Source organism: Peromyscus eremicus, chromosome 2, assembly GCF_949786415.1.
Source record: "Peromyscus eremicus chromosome 2, PerEre_H2_v1, whole genome shotgun sequence".
In the NCBI taxonomy this organism is placed as follows: domain Eukaryota; kingdom Metazoa; phylum Chordata; class Mammalia; order Rodentia; family Cricetidae; genus Peromyscus; species Peromyscus eremicus.
Window position 1 is genome coordinate 125,593,304 of NC_081417.1, and position 24,888 is coordinate 125,618,191.

A 24,888-nucleotide genomic window follows, 5' to 3' on the forward strand; every position below is an offset into this window, starting at 1 on the left:
TAGAATTTATGCTGGAGGTAGCCAGATAGGGTATGATACCCTCACAAGCAGGACTGTATGACTGTTGTTAAGGCTATATTTCTAGGCTGCTGTGTATTCAAAACCTTTTGATCAACTAAGGCCTTGCTATTCCTAATGACAGGGACACTGGTAGGTACAGTGTGACTAGTTCACACACACAAAAAGGATAAACCAGAAAGATCAAAAAGTTTCTACCCCTTTCTACTGCTTTCCTCTCAAATGCATTCACAATCCATCTTCAGTAGGCTGGAGGCCTTGAGGAGGACTGGAGCTCATTTTTTGAGAAATATTGCATTCTATAAGGTCTCAACCCAAAAGGACAGAAACCACAGCTGAATTTATTCTCCGAGTCACTGCTGCCTCTGAGTCTGATGCAAGTCACGTGCTCTAATAAATCTCCCGTTAAGGCCTTTCTCCTTCCATTTGCACTTTGATCTTATCACCTGTGTCTTCTTGCGATTTATTTTTTCCACCTCTTCTTTTTTCCTCTCATCACAGTAAAACTTGTCAGTTTGCTGAACACTCATTCTGTTTTAACACAGAAGAACAGTTTAGGGATAAGTGCCTGACTGTCCTCACCACATATCATAGCTTCCTTCTTTTCACACTTAACACTTCTTCCTCAAATTTCACACCTAGTAGAGGATTCCTCCTGAAGCTATCCCAGAACAATCATGCTGGTGGGAGGATATTTTCTGATAAGAAAGTAAGTGCTCTCCAGTATTTCTGCTTGGAATGGAGTCTTTCTTCTGTTTTAGCTAATGCTTCTTTAAAGTGTTTTATTTTAAAGATTTTATTTGATTTTTAATTACTTGTATATATATATGTGTGTGTGTGTGTGTGTGTGTGTGTGTGTGTGTGTGTGTGTGTGTGTGTTTGTGTGTGCGTGCGCGCGCGCATGTGAGTGCAGATGTCTGAAAGCCAGAAGAGGGCTTCAGATCCCCTGGAGATGGAGTTAACAAACCTTTGTAAGCTGCTTGATGTAGGTGCTGGGAATTGAAATCAAGTCTTCTGCAAGAGCAATGCAGACATAAACCATCTCTTCAGCCATAAGCTTTTGGAAAGCTTGGAAAGTCCATAATGGAGATCTTAAAATATCATTTACATCTCTTCCTTTGCTACCATTTTAAGTAAAGGATGGAGATACAATGAAGAAAGATAGGTTTGGGGACATATGTAAGATACATTTTTGCTTGATGGTATTCACTAGTCTGCCTTTTAGACCTCGTCTTACTCTTGGCACAACCTTGTTCTTAGACTCTTAGCCAGTTAATCACACATGGAGCCTGTTTTAGCTGTAGGGCTCAGTTGTTTTGAACACATTGTGTACTCTCACTTTTGCTCATTTGTAAAATGCTCATTTGCATTACTACTGTTCTATAGAAGAAGCCTTTCTTCTCATTGGAATAAAACAGAATTTTGTCCTACAGTCAATATCGTTTTGAAGCCACTCCCCTCAGGGATTCTTCTCCAACACTCGCATCCAACTCCATCTCCTCTGACCATCCCACACACCTCTTTATGTCCATGGAGCCAGGATAATATTCTGTTTGTGTTAGCCCCTAGAGTTGAAGTCACAGTGAAATATGCTGCCATTGACAGTATTATCTTCAATGATATCTTTCAGTAAAACATACTGCTATTGCAGGTGATATGTTTCAATGGACAGACCAATTCCATGTTCTATTTCTTATTCAACAAAGAAGCAGTTGAATATGTGAGCTAGCATTACATAATGGTGAAAATAAGTAAATGCCTACATGTGTAATTGAGCATATATCTGATTTTTCCCCGTATTGGCCCTTGAGTAAAGTCTTAAGGATAACTAAAATACTAATAGCATAAAAAAAAGTACTACAATTTAGCCTTATAGACTTTGAAACCTTAGAATGATTTTTTCTTTTTTAATTTTTTTATTTTATAATTTAATTTAATTTCACATATCAGCCACAGATTCCCCTGTCCTCCCTCCTCCCGCACCCCCCCACCCGCCCTCCTCCCAGCCAACCCCCCATATGAGTGAGAATTGTTGAGTCCATGACTGGAAAAAGCACAGGGACAAATAGCCAAACTAGTGGAAACACATGAACTATGAACCAATAGCTGAAGAGCCCCCAACTGGATCAGGCCCTCTGGATAAGTGAGACAGTTGATTAGCTTGAACTTTTGGGGAGGCCCCCAGGCAGTGGGACCAGGACCTATCCTTAGAGCATGAGCTGGCTGTTTGGAACCTTAGAATGATTTTAAAGGGACCTTTTTAGAGTCTGCTAATTTAATTTTTTTCACATTGTGATGGATAATTTTGGTTGTGAACCTGACACACTGGGAAAAGGAGCTTCTTCAGTTAAAGAACTGCCTCCATCATATTGGCCTGTGAGTATGTTTATTGGGCATTTTGTTGATTGCTAGTTCATATGGAAGATCCCAGCCCACTGTGAGAAGTATCATCCCTAGGCAGGTGGCCTGTGCTCTCTAAGAAAGGTAGTTGAGGTCTGGAGAGCTGGCTCGTTGGTTAAGAGCACTCATTGCTCTTGCAGAAGACCTGGGTTAAATTTACAGTACCCACATTGTGGCTCGCAGCCATCTGTGACTCCAGTCACAGGAGCTCTGACACCTTTTTCTGATGTCCATGGGCACCAGGTGCACATGTGTACACATACATCCATGCAGGCAAAACACTCATTCATATAAAATAATAAATATTTTTTAAAAAGTAGGTGAAAGTGAGTCTGGGAGCAAACCAGTAAGCAGCGTTCCTCTAGTCATTCGCTTCAAGCTCTCCTGCCTTAAGTTCCTGTCCCTCCATATTAGACTCTAACTCCTAAACTCTTTCCTCCAGAGTTATTTTTGGTCATGATGTTTATCACAGTAACAGAAAGAAAAGTTGAACACATATAATCTTGTTTTACCATTGGAGAAATTACTTTTTAGGAAGTCAAATTAGTGCATACTACATATTGAATTAAACTTTTTCTATATAAATATTTATAGATATTAAGTTAAATATGGCTTACTGTTGATATTTTCTTTAATCCAGTTAAATTGGTGACATATAAGTACATATAAAGTGCAATTTGTTTAATTGGTAAGAATAGGAACTTATTTTGCTTAAATGAGGCAGAAGGAAATGCAATTACAGCATATTAGGGCCTCATAGAAGCAATGGGAAGCAGAGAACCAGACTTGTGAATAGGAAGGAAGCAGAGCTTCTGCACCAGAGAGAAGAGGTTATACAAGTGCCCTTTAAGAACAATAAGGAATATAAAAGATTTTATTACTTCCTGTCTGCTAAAAATGGGCAGCAGATCCAATAGAAGACATATCTGATGGTCTTAGACAGGAGCATGGTCTTTGGCCAGGGATAGCAAGGCTTTCCCTGTGGCCCCAAAGGCCTACACCCAATTAGAAAGAAGTCATTTAGATACATGTAGTAATTTGATTTAGAAGAGGAAATTTATTAATATTCTATAACAGAAAGTTCCTTCATTCCTAAGAAGGGAAATAAACAATGATAATAGCTTCTAACTGTAGCTTATGGTATGTATCAGGAACTTTGCCTGTATTTTAACACTAGATACATCAAATAAATATACAATAAAAATACTATGATTCCCATTTTACCAATCAGTGCATATAAAGTAAAAGAAGATGTCAGTTACCCAAGATGCATACTTAAATACCTATCAAAACTTGATTTCAAAGCCTGATCTGTTTGCTTCTGTTTTCTTTTGAATACTCTGAACCTTCATACACAGAGAAAGTCTGAGGCAGTTTTCCCAAGAGCTTTCTTCTAGAGAAATGGAAGGAGTAGAGAAACATCAATGGCACTTGCTGTTTTCTTTGCCTATAGCAGTCTCCCCAGAAGTCCTCTGGGGTCATTCTCCTTAATTAAAATGTTAATAAAGCAGTCCTGAATAGCAAACAAACATCCTTCTCTTTCTTCTCTTATGTAGTCTTTTATAAGGTTTATTTTTATTATTTTTAATCATGTGTAGATGTATTGTGTCTGTATGTGAGTATGTGCCCATGACTGCAATTGTACAGACCATTGTAATATGAATGCTGAGACCCTAACTCAGATCCTTTGGAAGAGCTGCAAGTGCTCTTAACCACTGAGCAATCTCTCCAACCCTCTGTCATTTTTTTTGTCATGTTTCTTGCCATTTTAATCTGTTGACATTTTTACTTGTTTTTGAAAATTATGTTTTCTTCCTAGATTTAATCTTTAAAGATTATTTTGTAGATAGAAAGTGTTGGAAGACATGACTCATATGATCTCAAATCTCTATAAAGGTATATAGATGAATGTATGGAAGTGTATAGATTGTACAGGGTTAATATACTCCTAAATATGTAACAAAGAAAGATTTCCAAAGAAAAATTATGCATATTCTTACTAGGAAAAAGATGTTATTCATCTCTTAGATTTCTAATTCTCAAATTTCAGGAAGCTGGTAGATGGCTTGCAAAGTTCATTTACTCATGTCAATTAATAAAAGCTCTTTATGGAATCCATTTTATTATTTTAATTAAGGTAATAACCCTGGAAAGGGAGAGGTTGTAGAATACATGAATTAAGAGTGTCTAAGATTAATAAGTCTACTACTGAAGTATGGATGCTTTTCACATAATTTTTAACCACGTGAGAATCAATGGTGTAGAAAGAAAACTGTACTATTTATAGAAGGATGATGGACACTGAGAAATTGATTTAAAGACTGTCTTTTGTGTGACGAAGGCCAAATGTCAGAGCTGAATCCTTTGGATCAACATTTCAACCAGTTACTCTTTGAGGAAATGACCTATCATCGGTGCTCCCTTTGGGAGCCTATGGTCTCTCTATATAGCAAGTCTCCCAAATTATGCTTAGTACCCTTTATTGATCCTTGGTTCATTTGGAGTCTATAGCATGGCCTGCATATGCTATCTGCTCTTTCTTCTACATTCTTCTTCAGTCTTATTCTTGGCTACATCTTTCCATTTCTACTCTTATTCATTCATTCATTCTTCCCCCTACTACAAAGCTCTGACACTGACCACCTGATACTTTTTACCAAATACAATCTGCTGAGATCTTAACAGCTGTCACACACTATAATAATTCTTCAGACACCGTTAGGCAAGATTTACTTTCTCTGTATCAGACATTCTTAGGATTGTGTCATATCTGTGTTTGTCTCTCACTTGGTGCTTTGCTTCCCCAGCACAAATCTCATACCCTATAGTCTATCATTCTTTTGTCATCAAAGTTTTAACATTACTCACATGGAACAATGACCTAGACTTGACTTCCTCACCCAGTACCTGAAGACAGACACATAGAGTCTGTCTCCTCAATATTCCCATGCTATCTTCTCATTCCTGATAAGGTAGGGTACATTCTTAATTCTCTATCATGGTCAGGGAACAATTTTGACACATGCCCTATAGCCTGGTATGTACATCATCTATGCAGAGGAACCCTACTTTTCATCTTTCTTGTTTTTAAGATGCTTTTTTCCCCTTGAGACTGTGATTGCATCTCTCCCCCTGGAAGCTGAACTCAATGACTACCCATGCTTCTGTTTCTTCTAACTTTTATTATTTATGGTCAAGGTTTTTAGCTGTTGACTCAGCCTTGGCTACAGCCTCATTCTCCCTCACTCCTACTTCGTATCCCCACCACAACCCACCCCCTTGAGTTTAGAAACCTAGTGTTTTTATTGATTTTTCACATTGCATTTTGACTCAGTTCCTTAGATTTGGTGACCTGGAATTTAAACAACTTGCTGGTTTCCTTGGACTTCAGGTCCTTTGAATCTGTTTATATGATATATCCCTTAGACTTCCCATTGGGAACTAATTCTTGTTCACTTTGTGAATATGTAGTACTTGTTCTGGGTTTAGCAAGCTGGAATGGAGAATAGGGGTTCAAGGATATGATAAATCAGCTGGAGGTTCCAGATAGTTCTTTTTCCCTGTATTTCTTTGTCTGCTATTTACTAAGCTCTGTCAACTTTGATCATGTCTAGCCTGCAACAACCATGTTCAGTGAGTACAAAGGGATAGTTTATAACCATTCTGTGTTGGCAGGTACTGTGATGAGATCTTGACCGTCTCTACAACAACCCTTCTCTTCTTGATAAACCAGACAGATGTCTTAAGTGTATAAGCTAGAAAGGAATCCTACAGTGATTCCTTGTGCAGTAGAGTTCAGTGACAATGAATCTCTTTGCTTAATAGTTTCTATTTCAATGGGCTGGGAAGAGAAGCAGGAAGAATTCAGAAACAAACCAGTATTATATGGGTCAATGACACTCTACAGGAGCAGAAAGGAAATTTTCTGGGTAACTAATATCTTTATAATTTCTGAGAGAAGCACTATGTAAAATTTAGGGGAAAAAAAACAAATCTTGAAATTGAAATTGCTTAGAACCCCCTCCACCCCATAGCCACTTCAACCTACTACTCTGGGAACCCTTAAGCCCAATGTGGGCCTAATAAGCCAATTGTCAGCCTTCTACTTTCTCTGACCCTATTCCGTAGCCAGCATGTATTTACTTCATTCAGTAAACAGTGTCAAGTACTGGGTCAGATACTAGATTATTCACTGGCAATCTAAACATGGGTATTGTTCCTACTCACGAAGAAATTATGAACTAGTTACAAATGCAACTATATATAAATAAGCGCAATGGATATATAATTATAAGTTGCCACATGCTTTGAGGGAAAGAACATAGTTGCTATGAGAAAGAACAAGATTCTAATTTAGGTGGAATAGGGGAGGTAACATTGAAATAAAAGAAAAGAGAAAATAAAAATTAAATTCCCTGTAGCTGGAATGTTTCTCAGTCCTGCCCAGACCCATGGTCCAGATAAATCTCTCCCACCTGCAGTTCCACAGACACTTATAAAATAATCATTCAGAGGCTTATATTAATTACAAAGTTGTAGCCTATAGCTTCAGCTTCTGGCTAGCTAATTCTTTCATCTTAAGTTAACCCATTCCTATTAATCTATATGTTGCCACATGGCCGAGGCATTACCGGCCTGCTGGCATCTTGTTGCTCCTTTGGCATCTCTCCAACTTCACCCTTCTTTGTCTCATCTTCAGTTTGAATGTACCACCTAACCTCATCCTGCCCCAGCATAGGCCAATGCAGCTTTATTTATTATCCAATGGGAGCCGCACATATTCATAGCATACAGAAAGACATTCTACAGCACTTCCCCTTTTCTGTCTAATCAAAAAGGAAGGCTTTAATTTTAATATAGTAAAATTATATATAACAAAACAGTTATCAAGCAAGAATTGCATTTACAATATCTAGTCTATTTGTTTTTGGCAAAATTAAAGAAAATATTCTATCATCTACCCTATTTTGTGAGTCTAAAGTTTCATATCTAATTTACCTTTTATCATAACTAAGGAAAACTATAATTATAACTATCTAGTCTTCAACTTCGTCTAAGACCCCAGAAGGTTATAATATTACCTGAGTAAACAGAAAGTGCATTATAAGCTACTTCCACAATTCTAGAAATGACAGAGACATCTGGCAGCCTGGACAGTCACCCAAAGTTACTCTTTAATGTTGGGGCATCTATCTTCAGCCCACAGGCCTACAGTCTGTGGCATAGCTTTCAGTGAAGCAGGAAATTTTAAGGACTGTTCCTCCCATTCTGGCAAAATTCATTAGTGGCTTCTCCCTGTGTACTGTAGAATGTCTGGCAGTTTCTTCTGTGAATCAGGGACCTGAAGGACCATCTCGCCTTACAAAGTTCGGTGGTCACCTTCCTATGAGTCCTGCATGTCCAGTTTATATAGCATACTGTCAAGCAATCCAGGCAAGGGCACTTTTTTGCCCAGTGGCTGAGTTTTACCACGAAGAAAGCATACTCTATAATGAGTTTCTTTGATGCCCATTATCCTCTTTGAAGTAATTGGTGCTGCCAGGAGCAGACATGTCTCATTGTCCAGAAAAGTCTAAGTTCTTAAAACATTTGAAATGCCATATTCTGTAGGTCTTTGAAGTGTTTCAAGACTACATATCTATCTGAAATATATCTCTGCATATCTAGAAAACCTAATTAACATGACTATAAGTTTAATTATCATAGATAACTAATTATTAATCTCTATTTATTAATTATATATTACAATTTTAAATGAATTGCATAAACATAATACCTCAAACAAGAGTAGTATATATATATATATATATATATATATATATATATATATATATATTCAGTATAACAAAATTAACTTTAAATTTGTATCAATAAACTAAAGTCCACAGCAATGTAAAACATTTCAAACAAGTTGTTATTCTTTAAAAGTAGATTCTATACTCTACCCTTTCATTCTATCATCTCTATATCCCACTTTCTTTATTAGAAAGAAATTGCTTTTATAATCAACCTGCTATAAATAAAAATAAACATTTATAAACAATATTTTGGGAATTTGGGTGTAGCTTCCCATACTACTTCTAGGGGCACTGGCAATCTTATGGGGATCCTGAGAAAATTAAGAATTATAGTAAAATCTTGGCTGTAGTAGTCTGTGAGTCTGGATCTTCTCAGCCAGTTACACTGAAACTGTTTTGGATGTTGGATCATCTGGTCATTGGAGAACTAATATGATTGATCAAACCATATTAGCCTAGAAGCAATCCACAGGTTCTCACCTTCCGTGGAAACAAAAGCAGAACCTTTTTCCCAAAGCAATGTATCCTTAGACATAAATTTTGAAGTCGTAGCCGGGCGGTGGTGGCGCACGCCTTTAATCCCAGCACTCGGGAGGCAGAGGCAGGCGGATCTCTGTGAGTTCGAGGCCAGCCTGGGCTACAGAGTGAGTTCCAGGAAAAGGCGCAAAGCTACACAGAGAAACCCTGTCTCGAAAAACCAAAAAAAAAAAAAAAAAATTTTTTTTTGAAGTCAAGATACCTTTAAAATATACATATTGGTTTAACTTAGGAACCCCTACAATCAAATGTCTTTCTGCAGTTAAAAATCCCAAAAACGTTAAGCACTCGCCTTATATTTAAGGCACCTTTTATAGCGCAGTTCGACATCGTTTCGTGTCGAGAGCCAAATATCCCAAAAACAATATAATAATATGCAGTATCCAGATTCTTTGTGTAATTTCTATCCTTATATGGCTTAACTTTCATATTATTCTTACTGTCTTTTTAAAGACTTTATTTTTGAAAATTATTTCCTTATATAACTGCCTATATTCCTTTTCTTCTCTCTTCCAAGCCTATGTATATTTTTTACACATACTGTAAACAGTTTAGAAAATTTTTACATCTGAATCTGTCCTATTGTGTATCTGTTATCATTTTTTGACCATTGATTTAAACTGCAGCATCGCTAGGACTGAAGTGGCAGCCCTTGAGTATTCAACATGGTGGAGGTACATTTACCTCCTGGTCTGGGGGCCATGCTCATCACCCACTCTGGGAAGCAGTGGGTCTATGCCTCCATCAAGCAGCATGTAGCCCAGAAACCTTTTTTTTTCTGTACTAACAAAAGCTAAATCTGCCACACAGTGTGCTATGTGGCTTGGAGATACCTCAGTGTATCATGGTGGGAATCCACCATGCTGTGCTCAAGCTTGAATGTCACAGCATCTCTGTACTATGACCCCCATGAGAAATAAGAACTAGAAAACTGCTCATAGCTCCATTTTAGTAAGTTCTCTCAGGTATTAGGTGGAAACTCTTGCCACCACATTTAGGCACCAAATGTGGAGGGAAATTTCTCTGGTCCTGCCTTGCTCAGCAATCTGGATGAATCTCTCCCACCTGCAGTTTCATAGATGCTTATAAAATAATTACTCAGAGGCTTATCTTATATTAATTACAAACTGTATCGCCTATGGCTTCAGCTTCTGACTAGCTAACTCTTTCATCTTAAAGTAAGCCATTCCTATTAATCTATACATTGCCACATGGCTGTAGTGTTACTGGTCTCCTGGCATCTTGTTGCTCCTTTGGCTGCAGGCTGGCGTCTCTCCGACTTCACCCTTCTTCATCTAGTCTTCAGTCTGAATGTACCGCCTAACCTTATCCTGCCCCATCTTAGGCCAATACAGCTTTTTTTTTTTTTATTATCCAGTGGGAGCCACACATATTCACAGCATACAGAAAGACATCCCCCAGCAATCCCTAGTACTTATTTAGAAAATAAAGCTCGGTGGAGTGGCACATACCTGTAATCTCAGCACTAGGGAGGCAAGAGACAGAAGCAGGAGGACGGCTGCTGTCCTGGTCTACATAGCAAGTTCTTGGCCAGTCAGGATACACAGAGACAGACCCTGTCTCAAACCTCAAAGGAAACAAAACCAAAAATCTAGAGCAGTGAGGCAAGTGTTGTTAGTGTGTAGAAGAACAAACAGTAAACAGAAATCTTTGGAGATGGACTATGAACTCAATTTGTCTGAAGAAGTAAAAAACTAGAGTTTGGATTTCATTCCAGCATAATTGGAAATTACATAGGGTTTTTAATCCAGGAAGTGACAAGATCCAATTAAAATTTAAAAAGACTATATAGAAAAAGGAATAGGGAGAGGGTAGGAAAAAAGAAGTAGGGTTGGGTGGGGGCTTTCTCAGGATATTAGTAAAAGCATGGAAATACAGACAACTAAACAGATTGGAGATGTCTTTTGGAGATAGATAAATTTAAATCTTTTGGAGAATTTAAAGACCTCAAAGAGATGTGAGATGTAAAAATGTCAGTAAAAGATACCAAGCCAAAAGATAGTTAGTATGGTGATTGATTCTACTCCTGCTTTTACATTTCACATGCAGTCCATCAATATAGCTAAAGCTCTTTACCTAAAAAACCATTCCAACTCAAAGAACTTCTTACCTTCTTCACAGCTTCCACCCTTCTCCAATCCATCATTGCATCTTGCCTAGACAACTGCCCTAGCTACCCAACTGTCTTTGCTTTCACTTCTCCCGCATGCATAGCTCTCACTATCATCCACTCTATAATTACATCCTCTTTTCAACTTTCTAACTCAATTATGCCAGCCTCTACCTCACTGATTCCTATTGATACACACTGGATTTTTCAGAGGTACCCCAAAGCTTATTCCTGTTGTTTAACCTTTGTGTTTGCTATTTCTACCAATTCTTTTGCTTCATAGTTGTACAGATGGCTTCTATGCATATTCATTCAACTTCTATTACAGGGTTACCTCTGTGACCATTTACCTGCAGTATTACACTCACAACTCTCCTTTCCCTCTTGCATTCATTATACTTATCATTGACTTACATTCATATACTGATTTTGTTTGTTTATCATTCTTTCCCATTACAAGTTCTGTTTTATTGTAGTATGCTACTGATTCTGTTTAAAATTACTGTTTCCTGAACGTCTAAAGGGATACAGTATTGGAAGATATCAGGCAATATTTATTTTCACCATTTTAATTTATTTTTAAATTAGTGAAACAGGACATTTTTACTGAGGGAAAGAGAGAGGAAATTAAGGTCAACCCATGTTTTTGCTTTATCTAATTGGGCACATGAAAATGGGAGCTTCCCACTGTGATGGAAGCACTTTCAGAACCCCTGGTTTAGGGAATGACAGGCGATCAATTTTAATTAGGTTGAATTTAAGATCATTTTCAGACATGCAAGAGGAAGAATCAAGCTGGCAGATGGATAGGAAGACCATGTAATTTATTATCACAACTTAAAATGAATGAGAGAGTTAAACATCAAATTTTGTATACTTTTAAAATAGTCTTTAAGAATACAAATTGCTTTTATTAAATTGGTGCTTTTACAAAATAATTATTTTCAAAATTGCATTTGTATGTGTCTTTTAATGTTAACCAATTATGAAAGTTGTATATTTACATTTTATTATATATATTTTGACAATTATTCTATTTTGAAGATAGAATATGGAAAGATATTCAGATTCAGTTATAAACTGTGTGGTACCTCAAACCATCTAAGAATAAATTTCTGCTTCACAGTTTTTCTGATTTAAGATGAACATTATTTTCAACCAAAGTTTTTATTCACACTATCCTAACAAAATAAATTTGTCTTTAGTGACTTCATATTGAAATAGCTATATCATTACAACTAAGGAAGTAGTCTAATTTCCAGAGAATGAATTTCCAAAAATTTTCTGTTAACTGGATAAAATAATTGATATACACTGGAATTCGGTTAAATAATACTATTTGAGACATCTGACTAACACTGATTGGCAAAAGACAGAGTGCCAGCTACCATTCCGTGCAAGAGAAAGCGTGGAGTTGGAAATGGTCAAAATTATTTTAGAACAGCCATGGTCTCTAAAGAACAGACCATACTATACAACTTCTGAAGTACATCTTCTCACACACAGTATGCAACTATTTTAAAATAATTTCAATAATTTCCCTTTTATGCTTTGCTTTTATATGTATAAACTGTACTTTGGGAACATATCCTATAAAAACTGCTACTATTATGGAAGATATGGATGTTTACTCTGATTTGTGACTTATTTGCTTCAATAGATCATAAATACTTAGCCATTTTATGCAGGTCATTTCATGATTTACTTTACAAGAAATGGAAATACATACATTCATTAATTTTCCTAAAATGTTCATGCTTATATTTTTAATTCATTACTGGAATAAGAATAATAAACATTTTAATATGTAACCAAGTAAAGAAATGATAATTTTAGATTTACAAACCACTGTACTGAAACATTCTATTATCCAGATACAGGACTATGTTTTCTACAGATATCACCAACTAGTGACCATGGGTGTCTGAAGACTGGGCCATGGAACAGATAACTGGTCCCAACTACCAGCATAGGTAGCATCTATGAATACTTTTCTCTATCACAATTTTGGGATAAAGGAGTTAACTGTCCTCCTCTGTTTGAACATAACTTTTTTTTTCATGAGAGAGGACCACTTGAACAAAATGGTACTATTGGGTACATTGAAACAAGAAAGAAAGAGAAATGGTTAACATTAGTTTGTTTCCTGTCATTTTTTTTCTGGGTCCTCTACTGTGGTCTACCCTGCCCTAAAATCACTAGTGTGAACCTGAAACTCATTGTTTTAGAAAAAGATAGGAGACAGTGCCATTTTTCTATCACTTGGAGCATGATGAAAATCTTAGACACCATTTACTGAGCTCCTGCATGTCAGTCTCTACTCTTCACAGTCAATCCATGATAGCATTTTCATTTTAAAGGTGAGAAAACCCAGGCTCAATGCTGTATGACTGATAAGTAATGGAAGTGAGTTAGAGCCTACTATACAATGACTGCATTTCTAAAGGGGTACAGAACTGGCATTGAACATAGCTGTTGCTTCTTTCGAGATCTCACTCGTCCTAGTGACTCCACCACCTGAACCCTTGTCATTGTTCCACTCACAATGACTAACAAAGCAAACTTGGTACAAGTTTTCATTGTATGCCTGAACCAGTGAAGGGCCTACTACTCTATCATAAGAAGACAGCCTCGTGCTCTTGCCTCATACACTGTCACAGACTCAGCAAATAACAGGTCTGAAAAATACAGTCTACTTCACCCAAGAGTTTCTCAACAACTCGGAGTGGATTATAAGAAGTGGGTAGAGACCACATTTTATGCTAAAGCTCAAAGTAGGCAAGAATACAAGAGCTTGGACTCAGACCAACTCTAAGCTCCCCGTCTGGATCATCATCTTGATGTTTCTCAGAATAAGAGGAGAGGTATAGAGTTCATAGCTCAGAGCCTCTTCTGGCATGGTCCCTGAAGTTTCTACATGGATTGGCATTATTCCAGCATCCAGCCACAGGTAGGAATATTGTTGCTGTCTATGACCATGAAAATAATAAGTCTCAGCTCTTCTCTGGCTCATAACCAGCCAAAATAATTGGCCTTAATTTTAATTTTCTAATGACTTGGAATTAATAGAAGCAGCTGCTACCACAGTGTGTGGGTGTCCTTCTCCAGAAGGCAATGACAAAATTTAAAAAAAAATCCCAGTGTTATAAAATAAACTGAAAAAATAAAGAATACAGTGTATAGGACAAAAAGGTTAATTCCAGAAAGGAGCAGTATCTTTTTTGTTATCATAAATTCAACTGGCAATATGTAATACCGCCTCTCTCCTCCCACCCATAGTGTCCATTAGCTGATAAAATGGTAATCTGATTAGACACAGGGGTGTAAAAATGTGTTGCCTGTGTCTGATCACTGCCTCATGCTCTTTCTCTCCCTCCCAATGTCTTGGAAAGATTAGCTGTGACAAAGTGCAGAAAGAGAAGATAAGAGTAGATGTGCTAGTGACAGGGGCATTGTAATTATTTGGGGAATGATAGTGTTGGAGTTAGGAGGAATAAGTTCTATTTGTTCAGGGAGAGAAGATTTATAATATGGGTATCTATACCAGGTGTCTGTCTGTGTTGGACATGTGAGAGAACAAGGCAGAGGCCAACTGGTTCTGGCTAGATGATGGTCTCAATCATTCCAGCAAATGAAAGGCCATGTGTAGCATAGACGAAGCATGAGATATTCTGCTGCTCTCATAGAAGGAAAAAGAGTGGAAACTTATCTCAGTTTCAAATGTACCAGGAAAGTGGATACCAAATTGCTTTGTGACCCTGGATAAATGAAGTAGGAGAAAGAGAAGACCAGTGCCACAACTGTGTGAATGTAAGGTAGCACAGGCTTACTGTGGCAGAAAAAGTATGTACTTACTAGTCATATAGTAGTGTACAACAAACAGCACAATATTGCATACAGGATGTGCTTAACCGGTGGCACTTTGGGAGTATCTAAATGACTTTGTGATATTATGTTATATACCTATGCCAGGACTTACAGCATGATGGTCTTAATAATTGCAGCCAAACACAGATGAAAGGCCATGTGTAGCATAGATGAAGCACATGAGACTGGTTCTTCACTACTTCCTGTTCTATTAGTTTGAAGAGAAAATTGCCTGCTGTCAAGAAAGAACCTAGAGTTGGAACTTACTTATTCAAGCTGACACTTTCTGCTTAATTGGAGAGGAAATTAGAAATCCTATATTTCAGTGTCTCAAGGAGAATTTGAGAATATAAATTTAGAGAGTTTTATACACTTGGGCTCTGGGTTTCTCACCTTCTGTATGTCCTCATAGCCCCTAGAAGGATGTTTTGAAAATTTAGTCAGTGGATTTCAAGAGAATGCAGAGAAGATGGTAAGTGGGAGGGAAACTGTTGCCTTCAACTTCATTCATTCACTATTAAATCATAAATTCACTCTGTGGTGATATATTGTGTACCCTAATAAACTTTGCCTGAATATCAGGGAACAGAACAAGCCACTAGCTTAAACATAGAAGCCAGGCTGTGGTGCCATACACCTTTAATCTTAGCACTCGGGAGGCAGAGATCTGTCTGGATCTCTGTAAGTTCAAAGCCACCCTGGACTACATGAGATTGACTCAGTCTAGGAGAGAAACTGAGCCAGGCAGTGGTGGCACACACTTTTAATCCCAAAACTTGGGAGTCACATACCTTTGATCCCAGCACTTGAGATCTCATGCCTTTGCTTGGGAAGCACACATGCCGTTAATCCCAGGAAGTGATAGCTGGGCAGAGAATGGTATATAAGGAATGAGGAGACAGGAACTATAGGCTTTTTGGCAAAAGCAGCCTTTTAGCTAGAAGCTTTTTTTCAGCTGGAGACATTCGGGTGAGGACTCAGATGATTTCTGTCAGAGGATTCATGGAATTGGTGAGGTGAGACGTGGCAGTGGCTTGTTCCTTTGTCTCTCTCATCTTTCCGCATTTATCTGAATATCTGGCTATGGGATATTTTATTATAAGACCATTTAGATTTCGAACATCACTCATTTAGCAAGCATGCATTGATTTCTACAGGGTCAAGCATTATGTTAGCTTCTGGAAATTTTGAAGTAAATCATAAAAGCAACAGTGTCTACACTTAGTATTTATAACAATTACTACATTGTGGGAGTTACTGGCAAAGAGTCAGAAAGAAAGTTGACTTGACCTGGACTTGACTTCTCTATACTAGGGAGACTATATGTTATAGAAATGTATCAGAAAGTCAACTACAATTAGAAAGAATACATCATAAAGATGAGAAAGTCTATCTATCTATCTATCTAGTACATGGTTCTAAGTTTCACATGGAGATGGCACAATGTACTTATGTTAGGGAAGTTGAAATTATTTATTAATAAATATAGTCCTTTATTCAATTCATCAGTTGTTTTTACCACTTCATCTTTGCAAAACTCTGCATAGGTCCTAGAGTAGCAATAGTGAGGACTGTACAGGCCCTTCCCTCCAGGGAGCTCAGTCTAACAGTGAATGAAATTAAATGCTGACTATGATAGAGCAGCACAGACTATGTTTGTGGGAGTCTGATAGATATGTATATGCACCCAGTCCCCTCACCTGCACACACTACGAATCTTAGAGTGAGATCTACATACTTTCCTTATACATTGGGTGTCTACTTCTGTTATCTGGATGGACTCCAAATGATGGCTTCTTCTAAGAGCTGATAAACATCTGTTCTCAGTTCTAAGAGCATACATACCAGTGCTTGGACTTTTCCTGGGTCTCTGACAGGACAGGATCTTGGATAATTTTATTCCAGTGGTCTCTTGTAGAGTTGCAGACAGCCTGCCTCACTTAAGAAGGGTTTTAGTTATATCCTCACTTTCATCACTTTGGGCTATGAGGAGTAAGTTCAGAATATTGTGCAAAGTTAAAGAGCTAGAGCATTACAAAATGTTTAGAACGGCCGGGCAGATGGTCAGTGCTGTAAACACACACACAGAAAAACATACTATAATAATTAATATCGTTATTGTTATATTTTTCCCTTGGGTTATCTCAGACTGTGTTCAGAAAAATGAGAGTGCCTCATCTAAAAAGTATAGAACATTCTTTCAGACTCTGAAACCATCTCTTGCTACATTCTCTTTTTTTTTTGACTTTTTTTTAATTTTTTTTTTTTTTGCAATACAGTTCAATTCTACATATCAGCCACGGATTCCCTTGTTCTCCCCCCTCCCGCCCCCCTCACCTTCCCCCCCCCCCAGCCCGCCCCCCATTCCCATCTCCTCCAGGGCAAAGCCTTCCCCACAGACTGAGATCAACCTGGTGGACTCAGTCCATGTACATTCTCTTTTAATACCAGTTTCTCTGCTTTCTCTTCTGTGGAATGTTATAAAGTCCCCATTTCCAACTGAACTAAAGTCAGCCTTCTTGTGATGCCTGCTACTGATCTTTGGGACAGACCATCTTTGCATAAACAAGTGTTGGAGAGTTCCACGTGCCATCACCAGTGGTGAACAGAAGGAAGAGGTGACTTGGTTTCCATTTTAAGGACATTTACATTTTCTTTAAAGAAACATCTGTCTACTTTTGCTGCCCTTTTTTATGAGATAAATCAGGTCCCTTGTCAAAGCAGAGACAAGGTGCTGAAGACTGAGTAGTCAGGGAAAGCTTTAGAGGGGAAGCAAGTTAAAGAATTGGCATTTATTTGTATATTCTCATTCACCTTTTTGGTCCATAGATTGGTTAGTTCATTTTTAAACATTTAATCCTTTGTTAATAATCAATCTTAGGTCTATGAATAAGAGTCAGAAAACAAGTAAGAGTCTATCCTGGGATTGGAAAGATCATTTACTAACACATTTTTCAACTGTGTTGAAGAATTCGAAGTAGTTAATTATGAAAAAGCATAGCTTTTGAGAAAAGGAGTAATGAGCATAGGATTCTAAATCTCAGGGAAGTCAGTGGGATCCATATGGGCCTAAGTAAAATGTGAAGATAGAGGGTTGTTTACAGGGTTTTTAGCAGGATGGGGCTGCTGAGAACACTGTAAAACCAGATTTTTATGAAATAGAAGGTAAGCTTGTGAATTGAAGGGCAAAGGGATGATGGAAGGATACAGTAGGAATTCTGAGCATTGACTCTGGGGCCAATTGGCCTAATACAGGCTCTGATACTTACTGAACTTGGGTCTTTGAGAAACATTTTACCTCTTTGAGTTTTCATTTTCTTGTCACTGCAAAGGAGATGTTAATAACCCCATACCACCTCCTAAGATGCTTGTGAGTGTTAAATGAATATAAAACAGTTAACACAATGCCAGGGGCATAATGAGAATATAAGGAGAAAAACAGGACAAAACCAGAAGTATATTTCAAAGGTGAAAGCCTGTAGTGGGTGGCTGTTTGAGCCATGCCCTGAAGCACTGCCCCTAGTGAGGTAGGAGGTAGCTGTTACACCTGCCTATGACCTTGAGGTACATGCCCCTTTGTCTTTATTCCTTGCTTTACTTGACTGATGAGCCCTTCTCAAGCAGGTTTCTGTGTGTATCCTTGTTGGCACCTGGAAAGTCTAAGCCCCAAACAAGGTCTCATCCTTCCTTAGTGATTACGGGAGGATCCATTACCTCCACTCTTCCTGCCACCCAGATGAAGCATTCTCACCCACCCAGGATAGGAATCAGGACATCTGTAAGCCTATGAATTCTGATCAAATGTAAACAAATTCAGGGGAGAGAGCAGGTTCTAATAAACAACTGTTAAACTTAGGTGGAAGATTGGAAAGACAAGATAACTGTATTTAAACTGTGGGCCTTGACTGGATACATTAGCAAATAGTTGGAAATAATATCACAACCTGGGGCCTATGGCTATAGGCATTGCCTGTCTAGGAACACATGATAAACTCAGGTCTCCAGAAGACTCTTACTCAGATCTCTGAGCCAGGGCCTGGAGTGACCATCACTGCATGGAGACCTCAAAGCTCTTTCATGGGCTTTCTTCCCAACTATTAATCCAAGGACTTGGGACTAGCTTCCTTCCTACCCTCCTATTCTTTCATCTTCAATCACATTGCAATTGTGGAGCACATAATTTTCTCAACACCAGTATCCCTGCACTGGTCTGTTATTCCCTGTCTGTTCTTGCATTTTCACCTGTGCCTTCTCTATTAACCTTTCTGTCATTCACATTTTCTTCTTGAACTCATTCTTGTAGTTAATAATCTCGTTCTTTTAATTTGCCTTTTCCTTCACCTCTCTTGTCTTCACTTGGTACCCAATACTTTAATATTTGATAGTAAAATCATCAACTGAGGCCCAACACTCTTGAAGAGAGTATTTATTTTTCATCCTCCTATACTCCATACATAGGAACATCAGGAAATAACTTTACTCTTTGTCCCCTGCACATTTTCCAAACTGTTACTTTACTATCTCATCATTAGTTGCTCCAGAATTTCAATACAGAGAGGTTTGGGATAGTGATTTGGTTAGAAGGAGTACATAGGGCCTTATGAAAAGATTGTTATTTCATATTCTTGGGAGTAGGAGGCAAATGTATGTCTTTGGTGAATCTAAATACAACCTCAGTCATCCTGAATACCACCACTGAATTTTAAATGAAAAGTCAAATTCCTTTTGGCTTGTGTTGTGTATTTCCCGTACTGTGCTGTTTTTCACCCTTCAGGTTCTTATCCATCTTAGATCTCATGACCCCCTATTTCATCCACTTATTTTCTAATATAAACAAATGTTAGACTATTTAATAATTAAGCCTAATAGAATCAAATAGTTGGATAAACATCAGGGCTATATCATCTCTGTTCTTCCAGAAAAAAAAAATATGTCACAGACTAAGGTGGTTTGAATGTAATTGGCCTTCATAATCTCATAGAGTGGCACTGTTGGGAGGTGTGACTTTGTTGGAGTGGGTATGGCCTTGTTGGAGGAAGTGTGTCACTTTGGAGGCAGGCTTTGAGGTCTCTTGCTCAAGCTTCCCTCAGTGTGACTGTCAGTCGACTTCCTGTTGCCTGCAAGATGTAGCACTCTCAGCTCCAGCACCACATCTGCCTGCACACCACCATGTTACTAGTCATGATGATAATGAACCTAACCTCTGAAACTGTAAGTGAGTCACCCCAATTAAGTGTGTATTATAAATATGTTATATATAAATTATAAATGTTTTCTTTATAAGAGTTGCCATGGTCGTGGCATCTCTTCACAGCAATAAAAACCCAAACTAAGAAATAGATTCACCACTGACATTAACCAATTAATTGACATTAAACACACACACATACACACACATAAACACACACACACACACACACACACACACACACACACACACACACACAGTAACCAAACAAGAATGTACAAGAAAACACTACCATGTTAGAACACTGGTCAATTTTCTTTTCCTATTTCTATGATAAAGTACTCTGACAAAAGGAACTTAAAGGAGAAAAGGTTTATTTTAACTCATAGTTCAAAGTCATAGTCCAATGTGGCATAGAAGTTAAGACATCAAGAACTTAAGGTAGCTTTTCACAGTACATCTGCAGTCAAAAGAAAAAAGCAATAAATGCATGCATGTTTTCTCTACTCTTAAACAGTCCAGGATCCCTGGCCTAGAGGATGATGCCACCCACAGTGAGTGGGCATTTTCCATTTTGATTAATGTACTTAAGATAATCCTCCTAGAGATGCCCAGATGCCCAACCCCCAAGGTATTCTGTTAAGTTAGCATTTTAACACTAATCATCAAAATGCTCATGGATCTGTGATTCACAATTTTTTCCAGGCTGCCCTGCATCGAGTCAGCACCGTTTTCTTTCTTTCTTTCTTTCTTTCTTTTCTTTTTTGGAGTTTCATGTACTTTATTCCACAAGTATCATCAGCATTATAAACATTTCTTTTACAATTTCACAGGCCTGGGTGTTTTGCCTGCATGTATATCTGCATGCCATGAGTGTACCTGGTACCTGTAAAGAGCAGAATAGAGTGCCAGATTTCCTGGGACTGGAATTACAAATAGTTGTGAGCCCGTGAGCCACCACGTGGGTGCTGAGAATGGAAACCATGTTCTCTGGAAGAGTAGCCAGTGCTGATAAACATCAAGCCATCTGTCAGCACCATTCTTGATGTTCTTGAACTCATCTCCCACACTTTCCTCCTCCTGTGTACACTCTTTGCTCATTGGCTTTTCTACTAAATGCCAACCCATGGGAGGTGGGTCTTATATTCTTCACCCAGTGTCAACATTCTTCAGAAGTATCATTTGTTCGTAAAGCTCTTCTAGATCAATCTAGATAAACAAGACTTAAAGAGCAATTAATAAGAGAACAATATCTACCAAAAATGTGTGAATATAACTGGCCCAGAATTGTCAGTGTAAGATAATGGAAAAGGTATAGTTTGATCTAACTTTTGTTTGAGTAGGAGGAAAAGAAATGAGAGGCATTCTCTATAGAGCAACACTGTGAATACTTTGGCTCCTAGAGACATGATGATACAGTAGCTCAATAGAGTGGCAGGTATAATCTTGTAGAATTATGACTGGAACATGCTTTTTTTTCTGTGTGTCTCATGGTGTTCTTTACCAGAATATGAGCTTTGTGTTTTAGGGAAACTACTCACACAGCACATTTTGAATCAGTATTTCCCAAAATGCTTTCATGGGAAATAAAACTCATGATTAGTGTAACCCTGAATCTTCAACAGAGAAGTTTCTTTGTACAGTAGACAGAGATGAACACAGCAACTTATAATAGGTCAAAGTACTGAAAGTAAGTGTCTATGGTGTTCTCAGCCATACATGGGACATCTATATCATACCCCCCCCCCACAAGACTCAAAGAACATAGCAAAATAGAAGGCAGAAAGATTGTAAGAGCCAGGGCTTGAAAAAAACAGGGTGAAACAGTCTTCTGAACATGACAGGACCATCACATTCAGAAAACTCTAGCAGCTCTTGTTGCCTGCACAAGAGCTGTACAAGATCAGGCCAGTCAGCATTCCGGCATGGAACAGGGAGGATATTTTTAGCCCCACCCCTATCTGAGGAGGTAACTATTAGCGGTAATGGCTGCTAGGAAAGAATTCATTTTCTTAATGGGTGTAGTTCTGATAGTTTGTCTATGTTCCAGTGGATGGCCCCATACATCTTTGTATATGAACAATACAAATTGAACTGAATGGGATATTAAAAACAAGGACAGAAAGTTGGGAAGAGCTAGGAGGTAGAGGTAGACCCAAGAGGAGTTAAAAAGGCATAAAGGAAGAATATGGTCACAACTTACATATTCACTTGTGAAAAGCTCTAATAGTTAATAAAATATTAAATAAAAATAGTCTTATATAATCCTCTGTAGAAAATAACAGTAATAATTTAGAATAATGTTGAATATTTTGTTCCCTTCTCTTGAATATTCACAATGGGTATTAGTTTGCTTTAAAAACTATGACTTAGCCTTAAAATAGAAAACAAATCCTGACTTCACTGAGAAAAGTGTCTACTCATTAATGTCTCTCACATTCCAAATGTTCTTTTTCATTTTTTTCTTTATTTATTTTTTTCATTTTACATACCAATCACTGTTTTCCCTCCCTTCCCTTCTCCTGTCCCCCCCCACCTCTCCCCATTCCACCCCCTATTTTCTACTCAAGGGTAAGGCCTCCCTTGGGTAGTCAGCACAGACTGGCATACCAAGTAGAGGCAGGACTAAGCCCCTCCTCTCTGCATCAAGGCTGAGTAAGGCTTCCCACCATAGGGAATGGGCTCTAAAAAGCCAGTTCATGTGCCTGGGATAGGTCCTGGTCCCATTGACAGGGGCCCCACAAACAGATCAAGCCACATAACTTTCATCCACATTCAGAGGGCCTAGTTTCATCCTATGCAGGCTCCCCAGCTGTTAGTCTAGAGTCTGTGAGACCCCACTAGCTCAAGTCAGCTGTCTCTGTGGTTTTTCCCATCATGATCTTGACCCCCCCCCCTTGCTCCTATACTCCCTCTTCCCTCTTTTCAACTTAGCTCCAGGAGCTCAGCCAAGTGCTTGGCTGTGGGTCTCTGTATCTGCTATCATTCACTGGATGTAGGTTCTATAATGATAATTAGGGTAGTCACCAATCTGAATACAGGGGAAGGCTAGTTCAGGCACCCTCTCCACCATTGCTAGGAGTCTTAGTTGAGGACATCCTTATGGGTTCCTGGGGATTTCCCTAGCACCAGGTTTCTCTCTAACCCAATAGTGGCTCACTCTATCAAGATATCTCTTTCATTGCTCTCCCTCTCCATCCCTCCCCAAACTCAGCCATTTTGATCCCTCATGTTCCCACCCCACATCTCCTCCCCTCTACTTCCTCCTCCAAGCTTACCCAGGAGATGTTAACCCTTTCCCCTTCCTGGGATGATCCACACATGACCCTCTTAGGGTCCTCCTCTTTACCTAGCTTCTCTGGGATTGTGGATTGTACCCTGGGTATCCTTTGCTTTGCATCTAATGTCCACTTATGAGTGAGTACATACCATGTTTGTCCTTCTTGGTCTGGATTACCCTACTGAGGATGATTTTTTTTTCTGGTTCTATCCATTTGTCTATAAATTTCATGATGTCATTGTTTTTTACCACTGCATAATACTCCATTTTTTAAATGTACCACATTTTCTTTATCCATTGTTTGGTTGAGGGGCAACTAGGTTGTTTCCAGGTTCTGGGTATTATGAATAATGCTGCTATGAACGTAGTTAAGCAAGTGTCTTTGTGATATGGTCGAGCATCTTTTGAGTATATGCCCAAGAGTGTTATTGCTGGGTCTTGAGGTAAGTTGATACCCAATTTTCTGAGATACTGCCATACTGATTTCCAGCGTGGCTGTACAAAATTACCACCTGTCTTAGTTACTTTTCAATTGCTGTGACAAAAACGCCATGACCAAAGCAATTTAAAAAAAAAAGTGTTTAATTTGGGATCAGAGTTCCAGATGGTTAGAGTGCATGGTCGTCACTGTAGGGACTATCACAATAGGCAGGCAGGCATGGAGCTGAAGCAGGAGCTAGGAGCTTACAGCTCCATCTGCAAGTACAAAGCAGAAAGAGAATTAACTAAGAAGGGCATGGGCTTTTGAAACCTCAAATCCCACCCTCAGTGACATACCTTCTCCCAAAACACCACACCTCCTACTCTTTCCCAAAGAGTTCCACCAACTAGGCACCAAGCATTTAAATATGAGTCTGTGGGGCCCATTCTTATTCAAACCACCACACCATCTGTAACTATACTGTCTATTTTTAAGTTCATTGGCTGTTTTCCTAGTAGAATATGCACTTCATGAAGACCAAGACCTTGTTTGTCATATTTACTATTGTATTCCCAAATCTTAACACAATGCCTAGGCGTGTAATAAATGCTCCAAATAGGGATAAACAGATGTTCAAAATTTGCTTGTCTTTGTTAACTTTACATTTTCCAAATGATTGAGAAAGCATAGAATCAGTCTTTGACAAAGTGATGCTTTTTTTTTTACCATGTATTTTAGACCACATGGAGTTTCATCATTCTCCTGTTGCCCTGACACTGTTATTCTTGACATTTTCCTAGGCATTCATTCCTGTTTGTTACCTTTTGAGTCTTGAACTATTGGTTTTGTTTGTATCTTCTAGGCAAAGACTGCCACCTAAAAATGTTTACTACTATCGCTGCCCCGACCACAGGAAGAATTATGTGATGTCCTTTGCATTCTGTTTTGACCGAGAAGATGATATTTACCAGTTTGCTTACTGCTACCCATATACATATACTCGCTTCCAGCATTACCTCGACAGCCTACAAAAAAGAAACATGGATTACTTCTTCCGGGAACAGCTTGGACAGAGTGTGGTAAGGCCAGCATCATGCTTTGGCTCCCCATTTTGAAAAATGGGAACTTGGCAATGAAGTTTCATAGACTACAAATGATGAAAATTAGTGTTCTGTAGAACTATCTATAGACTATGTGCTCTGGCAAATTTTAAAATAGTAAATAGAAATAAGCTTTAAATAATTATTA

The 24,888-nt window shown here is 38.4% G+C and overlaps 1 protein-coding gene across 7 annotated transcripts in view; it reads left to right on the forward strand.

Moving 5' to 3' along the window:
• The window catches only part of LOC131903881 (BEN domain-containing protein 5), a 1,181,880-nt gene that overhangs the window by 636,490 nt on the left and 520,502 nt on the right, over nt 1–24,888 (forward strand). For all 7 annotated transcript variants that reach the window (XM_059254714.1, XM_059254709.1, XM_059254708.1 and 4 more), the window contains exon 5: nt 24,503–24,719. In XM_059254714.1, the coding sequence (XP_059110697.1) occupies nt 24,503–24,719 (217 nt within the window). The remainder of the gene's footprint in view (nt 1–24,502; nt 24,720–24,888) is intronic.